This window comes from Cicer arietinum, chromosome 6 (genome assembly GCF_000331145.2).
Source record: "Cicer arietinum cultivar CDC Frontier isolate Library 1 chromosome 6, Cicar.CDCFrontier_v2.0, whole genome shotgun sequence".
Classification (NCBI taxonomy): Eukaryota; Viridiplantae; Streptophyta; class Magnoliopsida; order Fabales; family Fabaceae; genus Cicer; species Cicer arietinum.
Genome location: NC_021165.2, coordinates 10810495 through 10821859, shown reverse-complemented (window position 1 = coordinate 10821859; position 11365 = coordinate 10810495). Strand labels below are relative to the sequence as shown.

General features: G+C 31.1%; 2 protein-coding genes across 4 annotated transcripts; one reads left to right on the top strand and one right to left on the bottom strand.

The window, feature by feature from the left end:
- Window positions 1-286: 286 nt before the first annotated feature.
- LOC101498966 (uncharacterized) lies at window positions 287-1963 on the top strand. The gene is made up of 2 exons (XM_004504407.4): window positions 287-426; window positions 913-1963. Exons 1-2 carry the CDS (start codon window positions 400-402, stop codon window positions 1780-1782), a joined length of 897 nt encoding a protein of 298 aa, XP_004504464.1. The 5' UTR covers window positions 287-399; the 3' UTR covers window positions 1783-1963.
- A 2075-nt stretch (window positions 1964-4038) lies between these two features.
- On the bottom strand, window positions 4039-9434 carry LOC101498425 (U-box domain-containing protein 6-like). 3 transcript variants are annotated; one of them, XM_004504405.4, is made up of 6 exons: window positions 8641-9434; window positions 8117-8230; window positions 7550-7735; window positions 7287-7394; window positions 5808-6970; window positions 4039-5051 (listed from the first exon to the last, which is right to left on the bottom strand). In XM_004504405.4, the coding sequence occupies exons 2-6, from the start codon at window positions 8168-8170 to the stop codon at window positions 4265-4267; spliced, it is 2298 nt and encodes a 765-aa protein (XP_004504462.1). In that variant the 5' UTR covers window positions 8171-8230; window positions 8641-9434; the 3' UTR covers window positions 4039-4264. The 3 variants fall into 3 exon arrangements, with proteins under 3 accessions (XP_004504462.1, XP_004504463.1, XP_073226133.1); XM_004504406.4 differs by having other exon boundaries at window positions 9184-9434; XM_073370032.1 differs by lacking the exon at window positions 8641-9434 and having other exon boundaries at window positions 8107-8230.
- Window positions 9435-11365: the final 1931 nt, after the last annotated feature.

Below are 11365 nucleotides of genomic sequence, written 5' to 3'. Positions count from 1 at the left end.
TATATATATCATAGTGTGTTTCTTATTCTTTCCATCAAAGAAAAAATATTTAATGGTCTTTGTTGTGTTTAGATAATAAATTTATTAGCGTATATTTGTCAAATTCTCTAAATTTGATATATGTTTAATTTAACCATGTGAAGGCAAATAAACACACCTGGTAAATCCAATTTTCGCCCCATCTATTCCTAGCTACCAGGACAGGACTATTTTCCGTTATAGGGAGAGTTGATTTTTTCGATGTACACTTTTATTTTCCTTTTTATATGTATACTTTGTTGTCTTAGCTACATCGCCAACCTAATAATTCTAACAGATCTATAAATTCTCTCATAGATTCAACTAATTAATTACCTACACATTTTTGGACTCTCATTAGCATCTTGTATATCGCCAATCATGCCACCCACCATTTCCTTTTCCCAAGTGAGTTTAACAATTTTGTTATATCATTCATTATTTGATGTTTGTTATATTAATGTTCTTATCACGATATTCTGTTTATTGATATTATTAATTGATTATGACTAATTACTAATCTGAAATTGTTTTTCATCAGATTTGCCTTCTTATTTGATCATCAAGTTAATTTGATTTAATTTCTGCACAACATTACATGCCAAAACAAATAATTGAACCCATCCATGTAATTAAATGTTCAAATTGTTGTATTATATGCATGTAATTTTGTTATATTATAGAACACAATGAATCAATCACGTGTATGGATGAAATCAAGGACATAAATGAAGTCTATCACAAACAAATTGTAGTAAGAATTAAATTTCTATGATTAATTTAATAAACTTAAAAGTCTCTATACTAATATTAATTAGAATCTATTTTCCATTTTCTGGGGGAATTTAATTTTTCTTGTAAATATTAATCATTTTACTATGAATATTTTCTTAGAAGAAGGCAAAAGAAACAAGAAGAATGAGTTCAAGGCAACGTCCCTTACATGCATGTGGAGTTTCAATCTTTGCAATTGGTGACATTACCATAAGAAAAACCCAACATATCAATGGACCAATAGGTTCAACATTAAGAAACATAGCCAAATTTGTCACACCCTTAATCTATGTCATTCAATACCAATGGCTAACAATCCTCTCCTTCATCGATGATCGAATTCTATCGCTCGAAAACATCGCCGAGAAATTGTTCCCTCCTTCATCCTACGCCTTCGACAAACTCGATGAAATCGTGTTAATGATATTGTCTCTACCAGATAAATTTGATGGTGCATTGAACAAGTATGTCCCTGCAATAGTCCACAAAGTTCCATTATTGGAATGGACATTGACACATTTAATTTCAAAGTTGAATAGTTTGGATTCCAATTGGGAACATGAAAATTCAAGGGTGGTGGTGAATGAGAAAACAATAGGTGTTGATAGCAATTGCAAAAATAGTAATAAAAATGAAGAGGTGGAATCAACTGCATCTGAGGTGTACCTTAACCTTCCAATGGAGAGTGAGGAAATTTTTCCTCCTATACCAGAAGCTGAAAATAAAGGTGTTGTTGTGGCAGTGTCTTCTTGTGCTACCAATTTGAAAGGCTCATATAAAGAAGCATTGTTGGAGAGTAGTAGTGAGAAGAAAATAGATAGTATTGATGAATGTGAAGAAGGTAAAGAGAAACATGAAGAGTGTGAAAGTGATGAGAAATTAAAAGTTGGAAGAAGTGAGGGCATGAAGTATGATCCACTCTTGGAGTTGTTTGAGTCTGCATGGCTTATGAATCCTGGTCGTTTCTGGAACCAAGGACAGACAGATTAATGCAATTGATTAGAATATAAGAGTCATGTATAAGACTAGCATTTTCATGGCTTCACTTAAAAAGTCAGTGCCTTTTTTTTTCCTTTTGCAATTTGTTTTTCAATTGTGACTTGGGAATCTTGAAACAAACTTGTAAATCAAGTCCATTTTTGTTATATGCAAATCAAATCGTTTTTGGCTACCCAAGATTTTCCTTTCTATTTTTTTTCCTTAATTATTTTAGTTTTTTGGAGAATGAAATTTAAAAATTCGATATTTGACTAAAAGGTAGGTAAGTATAATATGATTGATGATTATTTCGAACAAGTTTCAAATTCTGAATTTGAATTTTACTACTTAATTATCAAGGAGGTAGTTAAGTACTAAGGAGTTCTTTTTTTTTAAATATAAGAATTAGTTTAATTGTATAAATTTACCCATTAATTCTAATATTCTTTTTGGTATTGATCTCACTAACAAGTCATTTGAAATTAATAGTGGTAGGGTCTAGACTAACTCAGTCTGTGCAATAAAACAAATCAACTTTTAAATTTTTAATAAGAGATATTTAATTGTATACAATGAATATTTAATAAAAATTTATCTCTGATGATAAATACAACAAGATACACGTGAATTTACCAAAATGACAAACAACCACTCAAATCTTTTATAGAAAATATTTTTTTTATAATGTCATTTTGTTGCGCCTCTGTCAAAAGAATTGTCATTATACTAAAGGATAAACATCCTACTTTGGATCTACTAGATGTTGATGTGAATATATTAGATTAAAAATCTAAAGAAAGGTTAAAAATATAATTTATCTAAAGTGTCAACATGTAGATATAAATAGTAGGTGGTCAAGATAGATAAACCATGATACTATATTAAGTTTTTAGATTGAATATATATAAGTCATTATTACAAATATGATTTGTAAGATTAAATATGTCACTCTTTATAAATTTATTTCATGTCTTATCTTTGTTCAACGTTTAATTTAAGTTTTTCTCAAACTACCAAAAGTTTACAAAATCGGTATGATTATGGGTTTGGGAGTTTAGAAAAAATATTGTATTTTACATAACATAAATAAATGTTCTAATGTTAGAATTCAAGTATGTATTGTTAATTCTAAATCGATTAAAATGAGTTAAATAGTCCGTATATAAAAGAGAAAACACATTTACTTAGTATCAAGATTACAGTTTGGCTTGGTGGAGGATGCTCACCGAAACTAAAAATCTACTATACTTGGTATTCTTACATAAAATCCATTTGCATCAAATTCTAATGAAACTATCAACTTGACTGAGACACCACACCTCTATACACAAAACTATCCTTGTCGTCAGTCAAAACTATCACCTAGCCACAACACAACATTCATAATGTCCACCAAGTATAATGACCACTGACCACTAAACTACCATCGTGAATTTTGTGTACCTAGGTTTCGTGGCTGTAAAGATAAGACATAAGCAGCAAGCAGCAATATTAATAAGTTCATTGTTTCAAAACATCCATTAATACCCCATTGCAACGAGTTCATAAAAATTTCCTTGCCTCTACTTCTGGCAATGACCTCAGAACACTAACTCAACTCGTAGCAACATCATTGAGCGGCTTAAAAGAAGTTTTTGAATGTGCAACTTTTAAATCCTTTCCCATTTAATAATTGTTTACATTTTAAAAATAATGAAAATGTTAAAAAAAATTATTCCAAAAAATGTATGGTCATTAACTAGTATATCATATTTTCTCTATGACAATAACTCTTTTCAAGATAAAATACATATTTTAAAAAATAAACAAACTTCTTTTGAAATTCAAATGGATTTGTTAAATTATATATATAAATCTCACACAAATTTAATTTCTTCTTAATGGTTGAAATTCAAATGGATCTGATAAATTATATTATGAATCCCACACAAATTTAGTTTCACTTATTTAAACTTCGACCAATATAGAAAACGTGACAACAAATGTTACTGACTTTTCTGTGATAAAATTTAAGCAAATCTCACTAAAATATGACTCTAAAAAAATGACAAAATGTATAGAATTTGAGCAATAATCTGAATATCTTTTTTAAATTCTTCAGTTACCCTTCCACTGTCTTTAAAATAAACAATCAATTTGCATTGCTTTCAAAATCTCATGCGCGCTACCAACCAATATCAGGCTGAAACAAGGGTAAGCTTAAAGATGAAACTAATAGACGTCCCAACAGAACTTTACTGAACATACTAGTTAGCTTCAATTCACCAATGACATAATTCACATTTACCTTAACTTAAAAAATGCAAAATCTAACACTTGTGTTTGAGATATTGATGTTACAACTTACAAAGAGAAAAGCGAGAAGAAAACAAAATCCATAAATTACACAGGCCTGTACATCTCTTCTTCGCTTTGGAAACCAAAAAGTAAGCAACACCCACAGAAACAGGAAGAACAAGGGGGCAAAACAGAGATATTTACAACATTAGGAACTTCAACACTGGTACACAGAATAGCTTTTGCTTCTCCAGAATAAGCTAAAACCTTTCCCAGTCTTTCTTCTAGACATAGACTTACATGGAGGTTTCATTTCAGCAGGCGGCATAGACAAATCACTGGTTTCAGGAGGACATTGATGTTCCTCAACAGGTGAATCATCTCGTCGCTGCTGTCGGAACAGCATCAAGAGTTTCTGAGCTTTTTCTCTCCCTCTTGGGGTCCCATTCACTGATATGGATACCAACGCTGGTATAACCCCTTCTTGAAGAACCATGTCAGAACATTGCTCACTACTGTTGCACAAAATTAGGAGACAATAGACAGCTTGCTCCTGCACAAGGAGCTCATCGGTGTCCAATATTGAAGCCAAAGCGCTAATGAATCCAGGAGTTGATACCATTTCCTCCCTTCCAACTTCAGAAGTAGTTAAATTTATCAAAATAGCTATGCATTTCTCAATCCATGTACAATCGACCTGGTCTACAAGAAGGGATTGTAGACCATTAACAATGCCGGATGAAAGTAAGTGTGGAATATTGGAGGGCACGGTAGAAAGATTATAGAGAGCATGGAGAGAATCTTGCTTGCATTGAATGTCAAAGTCAGATTGAAGGAGCTGGATTAGGAATTGTACAGCCTGACTCATGGCAATCAGAGGTTTGGCTTCTTCAAGGCAAGAGAGATTCACGTATAGAGCAGTAGCACAACCATAAGAACTAGTGTTAGTAATCATTTCCTCCAACAAAGGTAAAACTCCAGCTGATAACATAGTCTCCTTATTTCTGTTGAAAAGAAAGAAAAAAAATCAAGTTAATAATGCGCAAAAGTTAATAATAATTAAAATTATGTGAATACAAAAAATAGTTGATGAAACAAACAAAATCCTTCTCTTATGTTTATATAAGCCAATAAAGAAGCTAAAACCTAACAAAGTATGTTTATCATCAAAGTTGTAGTGATGCATACAATGTAAGGCAGTAACGAGTTTTCAGCATCCACCTGCAGTATACTTTTCTTTGTTATTGCACACTTGATGATTCAACAAACCATACACACAGTGTGCAATTTATTTTCAATATTTAAGTATAGAAGATTTCCAATAGAAAAAAAAAAACTGTTGTCTTTTACTGAAATGCAATAGGCCAAACAAAAGCTGATATACTCCAGTGCTCTTAATGATTAAAGATTATTTCTTTTTAATTTTTATTAAAGATTAAATTAATACAAGGTAATGAAGGTAAACTCCCTGGCTCATTTTCAACTATACGAAGATCGGTTTTGTTGTGGCAATCAAATGTAATGTAGTTTAACTTAGTGATTTAAAACTCTAAAAACTAGGAAAGATATTGCAGAACTGTAGTTGTTAACTTTTAATTAAAGAATATTATTAATTTAATAGAAGTTAATTAATGTAAGGCATTGGCTAAATACAATGTCGCACTTTTTTAATACAAAAGCTGTTTTGATTTTCCAACCACACGAAATGAAGTTCTACATAAAGATTCAAACTTATATAAACTACAAATGATAACGCAGACCTGTCGTTATTCACAGATAGGTTGAAGAGAGCCATTGCTCCACTTTCCTGGGCCATCAAATTCCTTTCATGGACAGCTGATTGTAAAAACTGAACAAGTGCTTCAACAAACTCATTACCCCCCATTAAAATCCTAGCTTCCTCATCATCTCTCAGCAACAGCCTTAACTGTTCTACTACTTCATATTTCCTCTTCCAATTGTTCCCCTCGGTCAAGACTTTGAGAAAACTAAGATACTGCTCAGTGTCTTCCTCTTGTGCAGATACACTTTCAGCTCCATTTTCCCCATATTCCTCTGAGATACAACCATCTTCTAAAGGAACCACTTTGACACCCTTTAATTTGCAAGAGCTCACACTATTTACAGATCTTGAATTTGTGGACTCAGACTCTGATAATACCAATCTCCAGTAGTTAAGATCAAGAGATTCAGGAGGGCCTTCAGGAATAGAAATTCCATTTTGTTCACACCAGCTAGCAACAAGACCCTTAACACAGTAATTAGGAGTCAAGTAAAGATGTGGAAGTTTCTGCTGGGTCTTTGGACAGTTGTCATGCCCATCACCGAACCATTTCTCTATGCAAACCCTTTCATATGTTTGTCCAGAAGCAATGATAACAGGATCATACATAAGTTGCAGAGATATTGGACACCTTAACTCTTCAGGTGGTAGAGCCATCTGCCCCGGCTCCATATTATTATTTGGCTTGAAACCAAAGGAACTAAGTTTTGAAAACTGTCTGTCAAAAGCCTGATTATAACTTACAGGAACAGCATCCTCCGTAGATCCCTGAACAGTGGGAGAACAAGGAGCGGAACCCTGAGAATCATTGTCGTCTGAAAACTCATTTCTGAATAACTTGGAGTATTTCCTCATAAGATGCAAAAGATATGCAACAATTGATTCCTTTCGTTTGTCTTCCTCAGCTCGAGCTCTTTCTATAAGTTTCTTCAGAGCTCTTCTTTCAGCAAGAGCTGCTCTTGAAGATGTGATTACAAGTCTAGTAGCAGCCTGGTGAAAAGATTCAAGCTCATTACATTCGCTATAGTTGTCAAACTTTTTGCCCTGCTGGAGCAATGCAATTAAATCATCACCAACTTGCTTCTCTAAGGGGTCAAGTGCAAATTCCACACTTGCAAATTCATTCACAATCTCCCGAACCTGAACAGGTAATGTCATACCCCAGACCAGGTTAAAATGTTGACGATGAAAACAAGAAAGAGCAACAATTGAGCATGTTCATAAACATACAAGGGGCATTGTTAAAGAAACCAAATCCAGAATATCACAAAAAGGATGGCATCCAATTATTTTGGAATCAATAAATAAAAATTTTAAAACAGGCATCCTCATTCATATGCCAAAAACAGAAATCAGAATGCTGAGTAAGACCCCTCAAGAAAAAACTAGAATTATACACATAGAACAAACCTCAAAAAACGAAAAAATTATGCAGCAATAACATTGAAGTTATTACCTGACATCCAATGGATTGTGGAACAATATCTTCCACCCGTCTAAGACTGTCTTCAAGAGCACATTTGGCCTTCTCGAACTTTAGGAGAACCGAATCCCCAGTTACAGCCTGCGTCATAATCAATCACAGATGTAAGATATTTTGCAAAAGCATTTCAAGTCAAATAACACCTCCAACCAACAGCAGATGATTGTTTAATAAGGTAAGGTAAAAATCTTGCATACTCAATCAGCAAGTAAAACTACAGAAGAAATTAATCATACCAGGTAAAGTTTACTGCATACTGAGCAATGATGAAGAACATTTTTGGCTTTCTCCAAGGCTACATGTACTGAACATAATGCTTGAATTCCAGTTTTACTCCTAGGCCTAGCTGCTTCTAAAGAAGGAAATATTGACAATACTTGGCAATAAATTACAGAAAGAGCCTTGCACATTTGTCCATGTAACTGCAAGAGAAACCAGGTAAGTTTTGGTTAGATTACATAGAAGAGACTTAAGGGGTGTAACATAAAATGGGGAAACTTTGGCACAGAACCACAGACGAAGAGGGCATAGAACATTTACTCTTTCCCATTTTCTTTAGACTAGGACTGAAGAGAACGAAACAAATATCAAATAGCAGTGTTTGTGATTCGTAATACATACAAAAACTTGGAAAGGAAAATAATAAATAATTATTTTCCTATTACCTAACTAATCGAACAAAAGAATATAAAGAAACTAATATAAAATAAATTTGAGTCCTTAATTATACCTTGACATAAGGACTATGCATACTGTAAAGGCAATTACTAATTTACAATACATAGTAACATACATAATCATACCTTGGCATCACTAACAGCAAATAGATTTTCTTCAACCTCAACAGCATCCATCATTCACATCCACTGTGCGTGTAAACTCAAGCACTAAATTATCTCAACTATTTTAGCTACAGCCTACAGAATCAAAAGGGGAAAAGAAACAATGTTAGCAAAAAGGACAAAAACTACTAAGTTTAGAATCAAAACAGCATTAATCACTAAGGCTGCAGGCATCATAATTTTTTGCATCTAGATTTATTAAAACTCCCCCCTCTTGAATGAAATATAAACAAAAATTGTAGTTGAAAGATTGATGCATCTGGTTAAGAATTTAGTCCAAATACATCTTTTGAGTTACTATTTTTGCTTATACTTCATTCTGGATGAAGTATAAAAGTAAGCAAAGCAAAACACTTATTTACGGCCAAACATATTAACCGAAACTCAGTAAGCTTTAAAGAATCATAAATCGTAAATCATAAACAAGAAATCAACAAATTCTAGCTACTTTTACATTCAAAGTATAAAATCCAATGTTATCTTACTAGTGAAATTTCCAGAAGTAACGAGGAGGGACCATGCAACCAAATCAAGAAAATAAACCAATTAAGCCTTAGATTTGTCATAGCCTTAAACAAAATTCTCAAAATAGGAAACAACTTCTTTCTTTGCCAAACTTTTCCGTCAAAGGATAATTAACACATGTAGCTAAAGTTTCAAAATAGGATTTTGTAAACTAAGAGAAAATCATAATTATCCATTGGAGGCAGAAAATTGATTTAAATTATACAACAAAATTTCGCTTAACACCTTCATTCGTGAATCATGATTTCAACAAAAACAAAATATAGATTTTGAAAATATGATTTGCTAGCTACGATCTTCATTTGAACAGATTCAAAACCAAAAAGAGATGTTAAAAAATGAAAACGGAGGTCACAAAACTATCAACAACAACAACAAAAAAGAATCTGATTTCAGAATTAGAAGCTAATCATGAAGAAACTCAAAGAAGCGCGAAAAATAGTTGAAGACAGAAAATTTAGGGGTTAAAGTAAGGTTTAGGGTTTGGAAGCAAAACGACGTACCAAGCAAACATAAAAAAAAATGAAATCAGAAGCAAGGAGGTTCCATGAAAAGAATAAGAAAGTTGAAGATTTAAAGAATAGGGTTTGAGAAGATCTATAGTTATTTGAGAAACATGTGATGAGTTTTGAGTTTGGAATCGGAAAGCGAGTTTGTTGGAGTACTTGCACGCAAGGTAGAAGAAGAAAACTGAGTGGGATGTGGAGATGGAGATTTTATGGGTTGTTTCTAAAGTGAAATTGTAAGAAAATTGATGGAAACTGTTTAAATTACTCATTTTAACTAAACCAAAAATATTTAATTCTTGTATCTAGTTTTTCATTTGAAATAGATACAATAATGCTAACCAATGCACTTAAGAGATAAAAAGGATATATATTTTTAGAAGTTATATATTAAATGTTTTAAAATCCTAAAAAATATTTTTGTATTATATAAAACTTTTTTCTTTTTTATTATTTAATTTTTAGTATCTGATATTTGTTAATATCACTCATATAAATATAATAGTTGTATTAATTATTCATTTCAATTTCATCTTATCTTATCTTTTTTAAAAGAAAATTTAGGGACGAATGATCAATTTCACCATTCTCATATTATTATTTTCACATTATATTATGATGATAATAATTATAACAATTGTTGATATGAGTAATTTATTTAAAATAATGTTATCAATATATTCTTTTTAATTTATTTAAATTTATATTAATCTTATTCAATTTATATAAGATTTACATGATTTGATATAATTTACTTAAATTTTAGGTAACGAAAATATATTTAAAATGTTTTAATGCTCATAATTTATTTATACATTTTTCTCAAAGGGAGAAAAGTCTACAGATAATTCAAACTGAACAAATGATTCAATCATAGTGGAAATAAGGGAATATATAATTTGCATTATTTCTTACGGTCTTACACTAGTTAATTAATAATTGTTGGAAGTTAAAACTGAAGTGTCTGTACAAAAAACAAAACTGAAGTGTCAATTTTAATTGTGATCTTTCATTTGTGGGGTAGAGGGTTTTGTGGATGAAACTGAACAATTATTTTTGTTGTTATAAACTTTCAATGGTTTTTAGGTTGACAAATGTTTTGGAAACTCGCCGCTTTTATATATCCTGGTTCACCGGCCGACAGTTGCCGACCTTCTGGTTGTTGCCTCGGGCCTGTCACAATTCTTGCCCAATGACAATTTTGTCCTCGCTCTTTCAAAGGTCCATAGAATGTTTTATTTTTAATTATTTTATCAAAAATAAGTTAAATATATCTTAAATCCTTAAAAAAATTGAAATTTTCTTTTAATCTTTAAGAAAAAATCAAATTTTGTTATCTCCTAAAATATATCTGTTTGGACAATTAAGGTGAATGAGAGTTTTCTTTAGAAAAAACATTTGTTAATGTAGCGTGATATTTTTTTTTTATTTTTATAAAAAAAATAAAAATTTATTTATTTAATTTGTGTGTGTTTTAATCTTTATAAATTTACAATTTTTTAACTGTATACAATTCATTAAGAATTTGAGAAGGATAAATGACGAGAGATAGAAAGAGACCGAAGAGAAAAACAATTTATAAAATTTATCATTCTTATTTTTTTTATTTTTCTCTTTCTTTCTTTTTCTTACATTTTTCCCTCTCTTTCTCCTTTCTATTATTGGCACTCTTTCTCTCCCTTATTGAATAAACTTTTTTAAGAACTAAATTTAAAATTCATGATTTTTGTAAATATTGAACAAATACTTAATCACACATATATAAACTAAGATATTTTTCCTATGTGGCACCATGTCAGCAAAAAGTGTCATTATGACATTGACACGTGTCATCTTTTTTTTGTTAATCATATATCATTAATCTAATAGTAAGGATCAATTGTATATACTGTAATATTTTATATTTTGACAGAAAAATGCAATTTTATATTATGGGGATTAAACAAAATTTCGTAAAAATTAAAAACTTATTTAACTTTAATAAATAAGGAACTAAAATGTTATAAATAAATTAAAGGATTTGGTCATCTCAAATATCTATGGTTTTATTTAGCTAAACAAAGTTTTGTCCGCAAATCAATAACACAGAAAATTGTAAAGTGTAACACTTTTTATAGGTGTTGCATCGTTCTGCAATTGTTAACTACATCTCAACCATGCTATCTTTCATTTCTTTTGT

What these genes read in the sequence shown, in the direction of transcription:
- LOC101498425 (XM_073370032.1), bottom strand. Translation starts at nt 8,163, where the DNA reads ATGCTGTTGAGGTTGAAGAAAATCTATTTGCTGTTAGTGATGCCAAGG. An exon ending in TGATGCCAAGGTATGATTAT is followed by an intron (nt 7,736 to 8,106) that starts GTATGTTACTAT and finishes TTTCTCTTGCAG; the next exon opens with TTACATGGACAAATGTGCAA. An exon ending in CACAATCCATTGGATGTCAG is followed by an intron (nt 6,971 to 7,286) that starts GTAATAACTTCA and finishes TTACCTGTTCAG; the next exon opens with GTTCGGGAGATTGTGAATGA.
- LOC101498966 (XM_004504407.4), top strand. Translation starts at nt 400, where the DNA reads ATGCCACCCACCATTTCCTTTTCCCAA. An exon ending in CCACCATTTCCTTTTCCCAA is followed by an intron (nt 427 to 912) that starts GTGAGTTTAACA and finishes ATATTTTCTTAG; the next exon opens with AAGAAGGCAAAAGAAACAAG.